Source organism: Semicossyphus pulcher, unplaced genomic scaffold (genome assembly GCF_022749685.1).
Source record: "Semicossyphus pulcher isolate SPU_LCO1_2020_fin unplaced genomic scaffold, fSemPul1.0.p SCAF_12, whole genome shotgun sequence".
Lineage (NCBI taxonomy): Eukaryota > Metazoa > Chordata > Actinopteri > Labriformes > Labridae > Semicossyphus > Semicossyphus pulcher.
The window spans coordinates 13,195,568-13,210,630 of NW_027211626.1; the positions used below are offsets into that span (position 1 = coordinate 13,195,568).

At 43.4% G+C, this 15,063-nt stretch overlaps 1 protein-coding gene across 1 annotated transcript in view; it reads right to left on the reverse strand.

Annotated features, from left to right (window-relative positions):
* Positions 1 to 725: 725 nt before the first annotated feature.
* pcnx2 (pecanex 2) overlaps positions 726 to 15,063 on the reverse strand; it is a 34,628-nt gene continuing 20,290 nt past the window's right edge. The window contains exons 27-40 of the mRNA XM_069658544.1: positions 13,704 to 13,762; positions 13,338 to 13,553; positions 12,984 to 13,237; positions 11,202 to 11,435; positions 10,869 to 10,972; positions 9,482 to 9,626; positions 9,129 to 9,359; positions 7,415 to 7,572; positions 7,085 to 7,201; positions 5,196 to 5,374; positions 4,921 to 5,087; positions 4,761 to 4,835; positions 3,279 to 3,455; positions 726 to 1,147 (exon numbers count right to left, since the gene is read on the reverse strand). Coding sequence (XP_069514645.1) covers positions 974 to 1,147; positions 3,279 to 3,455; positions 4,761 to 4,835; positions 4,921 to 5,087; positions 5,196 to 5,374; positions 7,085 to 7,201; positions 7,415 to 7,572; positions 9,129 to 9,359; positions 9,482 to 9,626; positions 10,869 to 10,972; positions 11,202 to 11,435; positions 12,984 to 13,237; positions 13,338 to 13,553; positions 13,704 to 13,762 — 2,290 coding nt within the window. The 3' untranslated portion in view covers positions 726 to 973. The remainder of the gene's footprint in view (positions 1,148 to 3,278; positions 3,456 to 4,760; positions 4,836 to 4,920; positions 5,088 to 5,195; positions 5,375 to 7,084; positions 7,202 to 7,414; positions 7,573 to 9,128; positions 9,360 to 9,481; positions 9,627 to 10,868; positions 10,973 to 11,201; positions 11,436 to 12,983; positions 13,238 to 13,337; positions 13,554 to 13,703; positions 13,763 to 15,063) is intronic.

Genomic DNA, 15,063 nt, shown 5'->3' on the forward strand with positions numbered 1-15,063 from the left:
TGTTAGGTGGGCCCCATCTGGGCAACACATGCATGACCCAAATGCTAACATCTTCCATCAAAGATCAGATGCTGATGGTAACATTTAGCTCAAAGCAGCAATCTACTCATCTAGATACAGCTTAATAGAGATGCCAGCATGACTTATTTACTTGTTTACTAAATCAGTTATACGTTTTACTATATATATCTTTTTTTCTTTTAAGAACATAAAGGTCTAAATAGTTTTTAAAGCTTTCCCCACTTATAAAATTATTAAGAGGGATGCTGAAACCTTTCTTTATTTTATATTAAAGTCAAATTTAAATATTTTTGTCTTAAAGACCTGAAAGCACACAAAATCTCCACCATGTGTACGTTTTGTCTCAGGCCTTATTCTTCAGGCCTGTAGGACTTTTATTGGTATAAAAGTATTCCTCAACTTTCTTTGATTGTCTTGGAGAGAAATGTTAAGTGCACCAAATGCTCACTTCAAGCTAAAAGGTTTCAAGGATCACATGCTGGCCTAAAACAACAGATGGATAATCCTTGAAAGTTCCTGGAAAGCGGAAACATAAACAGCTTTGTTTGTTAGAAACTGCAAGGAGCTGCTTTGGAGGGTTTCTCATGTGTATCCTTCTTCTTTGGTTACCTGACACAATCCAAATTGTCCCAGCACAGAACATCACCCCACCATTGCTCACACATTTAAGCCAAACATAATATAACATACATATAAGAGGCAGCCTCATTTAAAAACGTCTTTATTCATCAACCGGATCCAAGATCTTGTTTTCAGACTTGTTTACATTCCGACAAACAAGGTGAGAGCACATGCTGAGGACAGGAGAGGAGGCAGGTCGAAGTGCATGGGTGCTCTGTCATACAATCCTCTGTATGTATGTGTGTATGTGTCATACAGTCCTCTCTGTATATGGGCGTGTGTATGGGCACTGTCATGTGTGTTTGGTGTGTGCGTTTGTGTGTTCTCTCTCTCAGACAGTCTTTTGATCAGGCGCCTCCGGAGCTGTTGAGGCAGATGCTGAGTCCTCCAGGGTTTTGTCTAACCCCTGGCTGCAGCCTCGGTCACCTGACTGCGCGCCGTCTTTCACCGTCGTCGCAGCGATGGAGTAGGACGCGTCTATACTCTCGTACGCCTCTGATGTCCACTGAGAAAGAGGAAAAGAGAGAAGGCACATCAGGTATAGCAAAGCACATTTAGTTTAAAGTCAGAGCTGTTTTTACACCATTTTGCATCCCTAGTCAAATTGTGAAAGTAGGACTTCCATGTGCCCACAATGCAAATGTATCATGTCTGGTGGTTTGATTAGATAGCTGATAAATAGTTTTGCCTTACTGGCTTTAAAAAAGGCAAATACCAGCTTATCTTCTGTTTTTATAATGATTAAAAAAACTGAATGGGTTTTTGGTTATGTGTCTGAAATAAGGTCTGTGGTTAACACATTTTTCACGGATTGTTCAGCGACCTTAAATACCCCAGTAAATCCCCCTTTTGTGAATTTTGAGTCTGCAACAAGTATTAAAGATGGTTGCTTACAGGTGATAAAAACCTACAAGCTGAAAGCTAAGCGTTGGTGACACTGAAGTCATGCAACTGTGGTGTTTGTTTTTAGCCTAACGTTAGCTTTTCACTTCAGGCTGTTGCCTTATTAACCATCAAAGTCATACAAGTGTTCATTGTTAAAGCTCATCTTGCTGAACAAAACATGTCAGTATCATAATCCCGATAACCCCCCAGTAAAATATCCTGTTGACTTTTAGATCTGACGCGAAGCTAGGGCCCCTAAAGACTACAACACTGATTTCACCTCAAACATTTCAGAGTGTCGGATAGGAAAAGCAACCTACTATAGTAATACTTCTATTGTCATAGAAGCAGGGGCGGGTCTAGACTTTTTTTGATTGGGGTGGCCCAACTGGGGCACGGACTTATGCAGTGGTGGCATGAAGTTTTTTCCACACGCAGAAACACACACACATATATTTTGCAACTTTAAAAAAAGATGAATTTGGAATCTAATTTGTTGTTTTTTCATCTCCTTGATTGTTCTATTGTTTGATATCATGAGACAGCTGATGTGCCAGGTTGTAGTGACTGTTTCTACTCAGAGTCATTCTTCTTTTTTCTGATGATGCATACATGTGGGCTCCTCCGGTTGGCTCATTGTGAAATTAGGCAGCTCACGAATGCCTGTATAGGGTAAGGCAGGGAGATGCTGGAATTACAACCTGATGAAGGTCGGTACGACCGAAACGTCGATTTTATTAAATAAATAAACAACAAGCGAGACAGTGTGCGGGAGTTTCTTCATCTAGTGTTTTAAGAATGCACCTCCGTCCGACGCACCCGTCACGATTCAGGTGTGCACGGGTCTTCTTAAGTAACTAAAAAGTAAAACAACAGAGTTGCAACATATAAATCTTGTAAGCTTAATTTTTTAAGGACTTAAAAAGGAGATGTCAGTCCAGAGAAACAATTTCAAGTACTAACAAAAGCAAATGTGCCATGTTGAAATGCAAAGAGAGCTACTAGCAGCCTGTTGCAACAAAGCCAAAAAGCATAAGTCCCGCCTCTGTCAAGGCAAATAGCCAATCATAGCTTAGGATTTTAGGGTGGAACTCGAGGTGATCAATTAGATTTCAAGGGGGGGCCAGGCCACCTCTGGCCACCCCTCTGGATCCGCTCCTGCATACAAGATCAGCTGTGGGGCTACAAATGTACATTAAGCCTCTCCTTATTTGATTATGAGCTACAGTAATCGTGTGTGCTTCAAGGCAGCCAGAGAGCTCTCTCACTGGGGAGCGTGAATTTATATTAAGTACATTTCAAGATCATGTGTGGTTATATTAAATACTCCTTTAAGGAAATATTCAACATTTTGTTTTTCTTGCAGAGGGTTAGATGAGACGATAACTACCGCTCTGATATCCAACACTTTTAAAGCTTCAGTCAGTAGATGTTAGCTTAAAGGATACAAACTAGAAACAACCAGCCTGGCTCTGTTTATGAATAAAAAATGCCTACCACAACCTTTAAACTTCACTAAATTATAAATTATACATTATACCTTGTTTGTATAATTTGGGAAAACTATTTATGCTTTTTTGTGAGCCAGACTATTTCTGCTTAAGGAGGAGAAAGTAGAGCAGTGTACCCTCGCCTGGACAGTGAATGACTACATTTATAGCTATTAGCGTTTTAGGAGCCTTTCAAGGACTGCATAAGCGGACGAGAGACAGAGGTGGTGCTTGAAGTAATAAATTTAATTTGCCGCCTACCTGTGTGGCCCTGCTGCTGGACCTGTGTGAGGGCCCGATGGCGATGTTGACGCTGGACGAGGACTGTGTATCGGTGGTGTTGCCCCCTTCAGCGGCGGAAAGCCCGGAGATAACGAGACCACTGGAGAAACTACGCTTCCCAAACAGCAGGCTGAGAGTGGACGAAGACGAGGACACCTGGAGGGAAGGAAGACGGCAGTAAGTCAATAATACATTAGAATCACAGGCTTCAGCTGGTCATCAGAGTTTTTATGATGATTTACAAATCAATTATACATTTTCAACCATGTGATATATTGGCTGCTTCCCAAGTCTCTTATTTGATAGCTCCTCGCTCCTCGCTCGAACCAGAAGTAGTTCCGGAGCCGCCATATTGAGGACCGTCTCAAAGCTCGGTGCTGCTTGGAGGAGCGAGAATCGAGGAGAGAGGAGCGATAAGCGAGGATACATGAGAGCAGCCTCCACGGACACGCGCCCTTATCAGATATCAGTTAGTGATTGGACGCTGCAGCAGATCGGACTGATGTGAAACTTCACAACATCACCTGAGTTTCATATCGCAGAGAGGAAGAAGCAGACCTTAGAACAGACTTTACAGGGCGCCTTGAAACCGACTATAAACAACGTCGGTATAATGAGTTGGTATTTGACAAGCTGAGATTGTTTAGAACGAAATATTGATCATAACTGAGTCAACATCTGAGTAAAAATAAGTTGTCTAAAAATCAAAAGCAGCAAAAACAGATTCGTTTCTATTAAAGTTAATCAAAAGAAATACCTCTCGTCATGATCAGTTATTCCCCTGCTAACTTTTATCACAGATGAATGAATGAATTCAGAGGGAGCAGGAGAGTCTCTCTGTCAGCAGGTAACACTTCTTACGTGTGAGCGTGATCATCAGTGAGGTCGGGTTTGATTAGCGTGACGTGATTTCTATTTATCCTGAAACTTTTAGCCTAATAAATCATTTTCATAGTTCATGAACAGACTGTATTTGGGCTTATTAAATAATTAATGATTAGTGATCGAAAATGTAAATAATGAACAAATAATATAAAGACATAGTGCTGTAGGAAATGTCCGTCTGGCTCTGCAGCAGGAACACAGACTGCAGCCTGTTCTTCATGTGCAGGTGTTTGTTAAACAGGTAACAGGTTACAGAGAGAATTGATTAAATACAGTGCACATGTGTGCAAACACTAACAGCTGTTAAAGCAGACTGACAGCTGATCCAGCTGTGTTCAGCTGGCGCAATCATCACAAACAGACGTCGCAGCACGTGACGCTTCATCGGAAAGGACGTCTCATGTCTCTTAAAAAACATTCCCTCGTTTCCTCTCTCCTCTCTTGGTTGCGTCTCCCCATGCATCTCTGGTGGGAGGGACTAAGACGCAAGTGAAGGAAGCATGGATGCAATTTAAGAGACATGAGAAGCAGCCATTGTTGAAAGTGTGCCTCTACAGAAGTGTAACCAGCTCGTACCTGGCTGGAGCGCTGCTGATGCTGTGCGGCCTGCAGCTGCGAGCTGATCCCACCGGCGCCTGACAGACGAGGGACCTGAGGAGAGACGAAGATCCTCTTTTCCATTTCTAGTCTTTGTAAAAGCACATTAATGCAGTAATTAAAGCAGGTTGGTATTTACCTGGGAGAAAATTGAGGCTATGGAAGTGTTAAAGGACAGCTGGCTGTTGGACAGACGCTGGACGAGCCCGTGGGTTGAGCCTGAGTCCAGGATGGGCCCTGATTGGCTGGTGACGGGGGGGCGCTGACTCTGCGGCTGCACTGACCGACTGCGGTACTCTCTCCTGGCTGTAGAAACGCACAAACTTTACTGTGTAACATAAATAAAATAACACTTTATATCATATATAATTAACAAAGATAGTGAGACACATTTTTGTGTGTGTCTGTGCGTACCTGCGTTGTGGTGTCTGTGGCTGTGTGTCGTCCGGGCTCTGTGCTGGTACAGGCTCAGGCTGTTGGACGTGACCGAGGACGGGCGGTTGTGGCTCAGCGAGGAAGAACCGCCGGCGCCACAGTCCACATCCTCCATGTTCACACCGCTGTTACAGCTGGTCAGGTTGTCCTTACGCACCCTGCAGAGCGCACACACACACACAAAACACACCGTTGCGATTAATTTATTCATGTCAAAAAGGGACATCAAAAATTTAGCAAGCCTTGACTACTCCAGCTAGTTATGCACACACACACACACACACACACACACGTACATTTACACCCAAAGATAGATGTTACATAACTGTGCGAGCATATGTGACACACACACACACCAGCAGAGTCTTCCTCTTAAATTACTTAAATGTGTTCTGGCTGCAGCGCCCGGCCGCTCTCCTTGGCTTCCCAGCTACTTAGTGAAATTAAGGCAACACCTTTTACTGAAACAGGATTAACAATCTAATCTAATCTGTAAGGAAAACACAGCCCCCTAAGAAGCTTAAGAGAGAGCCACAAAGACACACACACACACACAAGCGGAGCACATTAGCTGACCTGCGGAGGTTAAAGCAGAGCCTGTGTGATAAATTATGCTGAAATTAGTGTCTAAAGGAGGGATTGAAAAACAACACAGAGGGATAGGAAGAGAGGGAAGGACAGGTTTTAAGTAGCAACCAGAGGAAAGTCTTTTGGCAGCCATCCCACTCTGCAATCTCTTCCATCAAGTGTGCACTCCCGCTGTCCCTGCACATGTATTTAAAACGTAGCAGAGGAAGTCTCTCCTCAGCTGGCACCGTCTTCCACTTAGTCGATATCCTTAAGTCCACAGAGACGCATCGCTCAGCATGCAGCCGGCGCATTACACTGCCGTTTGCGTCTTTTACAGGGTGACTTACGGGAAATACAAGCAGCTGAGAGAGCGAACAATATGTGGAACCTTTGTCTCGTCTTTTTGTACTTTTGCACTCGTCTTAACCTCAGTGTTGCCTTACGCAGCTCCAGAAATCATACAGGGCAAGTGTTTTTTCTGCTAAAATAACCACTGTGAAAATGACACGCTCTACATTACGTGGCATGCTGGAACGCGACCGTGCAGTAGAGTTTGCAAAAGTTATTTAGCAACTCCAGAATTAGAAATGTTGTCTTATGAAACGATGGTGCATTGTGTAGCGCTGTCGCCTCACAGCTAGAAGGTTCCTAGTTCGAATCCCGGTTCAAACGAAGTGGGCCTTCCTGTGTGGAGTTTGCATGTTCTCCCTTTGCATGCATGGGTTCCCTCCTGGTACTCCGGCTTCCTTCCACAGTCCAAACACTTGCTCGTTAGGTTCATTGGTGACACTAAATTCCCTTTAGTGAGTGTGAAAGGTTGACTTTGATTGACTGGCCAGGTGTAACCCCGCCTCTCGCCCAATGACAGCTGGGATAGGCTCCAGCCCCCCTCGCAACCCGGAACAGGATAAGCATGGATGGACAATGGCTGGACTGATGGATGAAGGTCCTTCTAAGCAACAATCAGAAGATCAGCTGAAACTGATAACATACAGCCTCTGAGACTTGATGATTGTAAGAGGCTGTAACAGGGCGCTCTGCATAAGTACATTAAACTGAGCCTCTCATCCAGAGGGTCCTGTTGAAGGATCCTTAAAAGGGTGTTGCCGGAAATGCACCCATGACCTTTCAATTACAGCATCATCATTTAACCCATCACACTAACTTAATAAAAGATGCTATGGGGAGTCTTCTCGATCTTTAGCACGTGAAGAATGTGAACCGAAGAGTCACAGGTGGAAGTTCAGTGCCTGAGTTGGGAAACAATGTACATGTTTAAATATTTCTTCCAAACTGACCGTAACCATTTAGAGCAGAGCCAGGAACGAATGACGTCCAGGCTTAAAGCTCCTCCCCCGATGCTGCGGAGCGTGCGGTGAGTTCCTGCGTATGATGTTGTAAGCGGTGACACATACCTAAAGAAATAAGAGAACAAATGTCAGTAACAAGGGACACCTGCAGAAAGGCAAAGCTGTGAAGATAAGGACGTTTAATACCTCATTTAAAGCCCTTAAAAACCATGCATAACTGAGCAAAATCACAGGCACATATTAATAATTCACACCATCAATTAAATCCTAAAACTCCTCTTTTGATGATGTAGCAGGGTAGCAGTGAACGACACATACATGGGGTAGCCCAGCGGCTGGTCGCAGGACGAGTTGACCATGTTCCTCAGCGCTTGCTTTGAGTTCTGGATGCTGCCACGCTCCGGGTTTCTGTTCCGTAAAAACACCAACTCCTGCTGCTGGCCGGCCCACAGGCCTCGCACACACTCCTTATTGATCTGCAGAGAGAGGGGATCTGATTATAGGGGAGGATACATCCCAGAAGGAAGAGCACATGGCTTGATGTTTTATCATCTCTCATTGAAAAAAAACAATAAATTCAATGGCATTACTGTTCCTCTGGTTCAGCTTTTAATAGAATATAATAAAATATAAATTCTCAACAGAACAGAGATTAAATTACAGAGGTAATATGTCTCCTGGCACAAAACAGAACTATTTTCTCCTCTGCTTTTTGGCCTCATCCAGGAGACCGGATGCTTTAGTTTTAACTTCATCCATCTATGAAGGACTGAAACTTAATGTGGCGGAGCATTGCCAGGAAATGAGTGCACTTAGCAAAGTAATTGCAGAGTCAAAACGACTGATTAACAACCCACACAGAAAAGTGGCGCACAGTTGTGCACAGGTTAATAGCCTCAGTTAGGGATAAGACGTCACTGCCCTCTCCTTGTTTAATCCCGGGGTCACAGTTCTCCTGTATTTCCTCCCATATGTGGCACATTTTCAAACCTTTTTGTCCCTTTTTGTTACCAAAAAAAAACTGCTTGAATCACTGCGGGCCATCATCTATAAGCCAACAGACTCTAGTGTTCCCACTCAGGCAATAATACAGCTATACCAAATGCCGTGTCCTTGCATGCACATGACTCGAAAGATAGCTGCTTGCTCTTTGTCCTCCTCGGTGAGCGAGGCGCAGAGAGAGAATAAAAAAAACCTGTGTAGATGGAAACAGACTCGACATTCACTGAGACTCAAATGTTTCTTGTGGGGTCTCAAGGTTGGCAAGTATGACTCACTCACTCTCTCGCTCTGGGAAGTTGAATAGGCTACCACTCTTACATCTGTATGATATGAAGCCACAGCTAGCTAGGTACCTTAGTAAGCATGAGCCAGTGTTGCAGTCGAGTCACCAAACCTCGAGTCTGATGTGAGTCCCCAGTGTTCGAGTCAGAGTCACCAAAGAACAATCAGAGTCCGAGTGATAAGACCCCATGACCTTAGCGATCATCTTCAACCCAGTAGTAACGTTACCTTTGAAAGATAAACGCATGATTCGTGGCGCCCCTTTAGGCAACTGTTGCTGAACAAGACGGCACGTGAACGCACAGGCAGGTGAACACACACACACACACGTGCCAGCCCTTGACAATAAAAGTCCTTATCAGTAAATGAGTCCCAGTCCCCCTCTCCATCTTCCGAGTCTAATTGCAGTCGATGCTTGAAAATGTGAATGTTGAAATATTCCTTTAACATCATTTTCTCAGGCTGAACTGTAAATATCCTCTGATGTAAAACTTGTAGTGCTCGGAGTTCAGCGGGACTTTAAGCACTTAAAGTAACTGTGAGTAAAAAACATTGATCGTCAACCCTGTTGTGGTTATTGAGTGCAATGTGTTGATAACTGAACTTTACTTAAGGCAACTTTTATGTTAAGAAATCTGCAAGTCGGCACTTTTCAGGAGACATCCTGCTTCTGTCTGGCAGTGCCTTTGCTTGAAACTGAAAAATCACACACTTCTCACACATACATCACAAACTCCCCGTTTCTTACCTTGATGACCTTGAAGCTGAGGTGGCGTTTGTACAGCATGATGATCTTATACTCGTCCGTGCCGTCGTCGATCATGTGTCTGAGTGTGAGCAGCGTGTCGCGGCTGGATAGCACCGCCTTACGCCAGGCGGGGTCACTCTCGTGGCAGATGACCAGGCTGCTGCGGTAGTTTGTGATGGCTTCGTACAAGATAGATGCCTCCTCGGTCTCCTCCAGACAGGTGAAGTGATCCTGAGAGGGGCAGGGGAAGACATGAGCGAACGCAGGGATACACTAGTCTACAAATGATGCACAAATGTGAACAAAGGCACACCGTGATACGACAGCAGCAGCCATTTAAAAGCATTAAATACCTGATGCAGCTTGAGGCTCATTCTGACTGCAGGAGCCACCACCTTCTGCAGGAGGTCCAGATCAGCAAACACCCACTCGTCTTTGGTGGCGATGCGGAAGTCGCCTTTAAACAGGGTGTTGAAACCGTACAGAAATGACTCCAGACTTTGAGGAGGGAGGAAGGAGTTTGTTTCGGGAGAGAGGAAAAAAGTATTCTCAGAATAGAAACCACACAGACAAAAAGTCAGGCGTGCAGGGACAGTGTATGGTTTAGCTTCTAGTGCCCCCTTCTGGTGTATCTGCCACACTACAGGAAAATATCTATGATATATCATCCGGCCATTAGGAACACAATTCTTAAGGGAACTTTGCAACAAGTTAAATGGTAAAATTATGTGTAATAATTTCCTTCAAAACTAGCTTCAGGGAGACATACAACTATGTCTGAATGCAGTAAAATACACTTCACGCTAGATAACATTAGTCTGTATTTTTAGCTGAATTAAGAGTTAATTAAGACTTTAAGAAGTTTTAACCACTCAGATATTTTATCAGCTAATCAATAGCATTAAGTCACAATTTTGTCTTTCCAAATTGTACAACATAAAGGTCTCCCAAAGAATCTTGCATTAAAGGACTTGCTTCATGAAAAACATATTTCACTTAATGAATACATAAAAATGCAGTTAGAATTAAAAGAAATCCAAAACTAGCCCTGCCTTCCAAAAAAGGAAGCAAAACGTAACATAATATTTCTCTCAAAAATGTAAAGTTGAATTTAAAAGCGATTACACACTCGCTTCATTATGAAGACTCCAACGTTTTCTTGCTAAAGCCTCACTTATAGAGATGAATGTGAACTAATTTAAGCTAGCTGCAGTATCACAGTCTAACTGACATTACTGTAACAATATTTTTTAACATTAAGCCCAACCTATAGCTGTCAACACACAAGTCTGATAAAACATTAAAGCTGCTGTGAGGAACTTTCAGTTTGTGTTGATTTTGGCGCCCCCTGTGGACAAAGCAGTGCCTCTGATCTCTTTGCTGATTTTGTCCTGCACATGCTTAAGTGGTGATTTTCAACACAAAATCTCGTCCTGCTTTCTTTAACAGTCACATGTATCACTCCCTTTAAACTCTTGCCCTGGAAAATGTAAAGAAAGGTAGCGTGCAGTTAATCTCTTCGTCTGACACCGACACCCCTCCATTAAAAATAACTTTATAGAAATAATCAGTCTTCTTCCTGATGGTTTGCTTTTGTAGCTCATATAGAGTAATCAGAATTAATTTCAGCCTGTTTCAGAACCATCGAAAAACTCCTCACAGGAGCTTTAAAGGCTGACTGTTCAAAAAAGTGAAAGGTCAAATCTGTTTGTGCTCCTCTTTGGCGTGAACAAGGCTTACCTGTTGGACATGTTGTGTGATGCAGTCCCGAGGGATCTCCTTCCCAGGACAGAGAGAGCGTAACACAGAGTCACCAAAGTGGAGTCTTCATCGCTTTCCACAGGCTGAACACAAACACGAAGAGAGAGTGACATATGGGACAAAGTATGACGAAGATAAAAGGCAGATCAGATCCTCTAAAGGTGCACTTATGCTGATCAAAAATTGTGTTAAACGTCTTCTAAGAAAACAAAGTATAGTACAGAGTATTTTAAGTTTTGTCCAGTAGCTAAGACAAACAAAGGAGTGTTACTGAATAATGAAGTCTGACAGAATAATCATTAAGCGATGTACCGTCTCCATCTTCCCTGCACAGTACTGGATCCACTCCAGGTAGACGTTGCAGAAGCTGGCGCGCGTCACCCCCTGCAGACAGTGCACGTAGTCTTCATCGATCTTCACGCTAAACACCTGAGGGTCACGTTCGATGTGGTGCCACTTGGTGTAGGACTGCAGCGCCTCCTCGATGGAGGCATCCTTCAGCCAGGTGGACAGTTTGGGGGAGTGGACCAGGTAGTAGATGATGCTCTGAGAGGAGAGGGGGAGGAATGCAAATGTACACGGCTGTGTGTTAAAGCTGCTGAGTCCTTTTTGGCAAGCTGTTTTTTGTAGTAATGATTAATGTATAAGATATTAGTTTATCTGCCACTGTTTAACCTTTTGGCCGGAGTCTATTTAGACAAGCAGAATTATCCATTTAAAGTCCACCTCTGAAGAAAAGGTGAACGAATATGTCAAAGGTTGATGCATTATTAAAGCTGAACTACATTTCCATAGAGTCTAATATTAGCTACATTACACAGAACAGAGAGAGAGGGGATCTCAGCAGATCACATGTGGTATGTCAGGATGTTCTGACATCATGGCTTATTCTGAGAAAAAGTGTCGAAACTTAAATCAGAAAATTAAACTTTTCTTGGCTTGAAGAACAGCTCCAGTCATGTTTTAAGACATATAAAATGCTCTGCTTGAAGTAATAAATTGTGTCTGATATTTTTTTTTCCTCCTTCTCCCTCATTAAAAAATACATTTCTCCTTTTGTAAAATTACAGGCGAAAACAAAACACGTCTCTGCCATCGTTAGGTGGCAACTTGTTGAAACTTAGCGAGCTTGAAATGTAGTCATTATTAGCAGTAGTAATGTTAACGTTAGTAGTCAGCAGTTAGTTTGCAAAAATTACGATGGCGGTTACAGCTGGCTCGCACATCGCCGAAGTGGTTGCCATAGGTTGCACATAATGATATGCACAGAGTCACCCCATCCATTAACGAGATTAGCTCCTTCGGTTTGTGACGTCTCAAACCTGCCAATCTGAGAACGTGTTGTTCAGCCTGTCCTTGGTACACTGCAGTTTAAAAGCAGACAGGCCCAGCCATGGAGATGACTGCTTATGTTGTCCCTGATATGTCTTGTAGCACATGAGAAACACCACATGGAGACGTTTACAAGGTTAAACACTGGAGACTTCCCATGTACAAATTCTGGCCAATATTTTGTTGCATTCCAAAATAAAGGGGTAATTTTACAACACAATCAAAGTATTTGTTGAAGTATATTTTCAGTAATTTGTAAACTACTCTGCCTCCAGCAAATGCAACCATTAAAAAGTCATTATGACTAAGATTTTGGATTATGGGCTGCACAGTGGCGCAGCGGTTAGCGCTGTCGCCTCACAGCTAAAAGGTTCCTAGTTTCTATGTGGAGTTTGCGTGTTCTCCCCGTGCATGCGTGGGTTCTCTCCGGGTTTCTCTAAATTGCCCGTAGGTGTGAATGTGAGCGTGAAAGATTGTCTGTCTCTATGTGTCAGCCCTGTGATTGACTGGAGATCAGTCCAGAGTGTACCCCGCCCCTCGCCCAGTGACAGCTGGGACAGGCTCCAGCCCATCCGCGACCCTGAACAGGTTAAGCGGTATAGATAATGAATGGATTATGGATTAGGACTAATATCCAACCTCAAATCGTTCCCAGAATCTGGATAAAGAACTTTTAATACCATATAAGGGTGTGGCGTTGTTAGTGGAGGGCTGAAATGATTACTGTTTTAGTCATGAAATCAAATCAAAAATCCAACATACCTTCAGGTAGTAGGTGATGAGGAGCTTTCGGAGGTCGTACACTTGCAGCATGGTGGCGGCGTTGTTCTCGCTGATGCTGTAACCCTCCAGCAGGTACTTGGTGGCCATCACCTCCCAGGCCAGCCAGCGCAGGTTGAAGGCCGCATTGCACGACAGCATGTGGGGCAAGTGACCCGGCTCGCAGCAGCAGCACGCGTCGTCCTCCTCCACCCCCTCTGTGATGGCCTCCACCTCTCGCTGCTGGCAGTACGTACCTGACATGGAGAGAGATGGAGAGGATGAGCCAGACGGAATGGGAGTTTGTGATTCATTTAGGGAGAGGGATGGAAATGTAAGAAAGGTATGACACATTACCTCTGAACTCCAGCCCCCTCAGCTGGAAAGTGACCAAACCGTTGCCGATCTCAATGAGGTGGACCAGGGCGTTGAGGTAGTCAGACGCCAGAATGAAACAGTCTCCGGCGCCGTAGTTGCCCCATCGGCCCAGCATGAGGTCGCCGCAAAGTGAATGCTGCAGCGAGCGGGTCAGGTACTCGTAAAAGATGGAGTTCAGGTTGCTATCATCACATCCTGCAAGACAAGGACATCCGGAAAGAGTTCAGACAGATGGATGGTTGGGTGTCAGGAAGTAGATGAAGTCTGGCTGCTTCCTTTAATGAGTGATTCCAAACTACAAGAAGTTTTGTTGCTTGATTTTGAGAGGTCTGTGAAAGAACTCACCCGTCTCTTTATCCACTTGGGACACCAGTCTGCTGTTAGAGTTGTCGATACGCTTTGTGCTGTGACGGACGGAGACAAAAAAACACAGACATAGTTTGCTGACGTTGTTGAGCAGTGTGGTATCATGGGAGTTTGTGTCTTCATTATAAAATATCCACCATTGTCTAAAACAGTGGTTCCCAACCTGGGGTCCGGGCCCTCCTAGGGGGGCGCCAAAAGATCGCTGGGGGTGAGCGAGGCTTTGTCTGCACTGAAGTTCAATTCAAATATAGTAGCTGCTTTGTAGGCCACACCTCCGCAAACTATGATTGGTGTTAATTTGTGGCAATAAAGATCTGGAGTGCATCCCTTTATTGTTGTGGTGTACGTGTGTGCGGGCTAGGGGGGGGGCTCAGTCTTTCTTAAGCAGGGGTGGCTCCAAGGAAAAAAGGTTGGTAACCACTGGTCTAAAACATCAGACGTGACTAAGTAAAGTGTTAAAGTCTTACTTGTGAAGGTTATATCACCTTCAATCGCATTATGTCACTTCATTCTAATAAATGAGGTGCAATCAATGCTAGCTAACGCAAACAGCTAAAGGAAAGATCATCATGTATCATCTGGTGTTTCCTGTGACATTAAACGCACTGTTTGCTTGCACAGAATAAAAGTTTATCTTGGTTTAACCGTTGTTGGAAGCATTTGGGATAATATATGAACACAACTCTAAATTCTTTTTGTAACCTGCAGATCCTCCAAAAGGCTGCAGGTGTTTTAGCTTCTTCTGAACATGTGCTTTTAAGTGAATTTTCTCTGTTGCCATCAGGACGTCGCTATGTATGTATGCTATTCAAAATCGTTCTGCTCTGCAATTAGATTGCTAAAAGCTCCTGAGGTTTTTTATATCTCTTACAGAGTATTTATCATTTTATCAAGACTGATCCTTCACTGTTTCATCCAGTTTGTCTATTCATTAATCAGTCTTTTCAATATTTGTATTCATTTTAGATGTTATGTTTTCATTATGTCTTTTTATGTGCAAGCTGCTCCAAGCCAATTGCCCCTAGAGGGATTAATAAAGTTGTTTGAATTGAATTGAACTCATCAAAATAAAACAAAGATGTAGTTGCGTTAAGATTTTTAAAAATGTTACACATTTTACCTTTAAGACGAGTCAGAGTTTTGTGTGTTTGTCATGTAAAACAGGATGAATAAAATGTAGCTGATAGAAAAAAGCTGAAAAAAGCGATTTTGAGTCGAATCAAAAGCTTTCTTTTAAAGTAGAAACCTCAAATCAGGTTGAAAAATGCTGTTACAGACAATATATCGTCTTTAAATCCTATGTACACTATATTACCTTTGTTTAATGTTAAAAATGAAT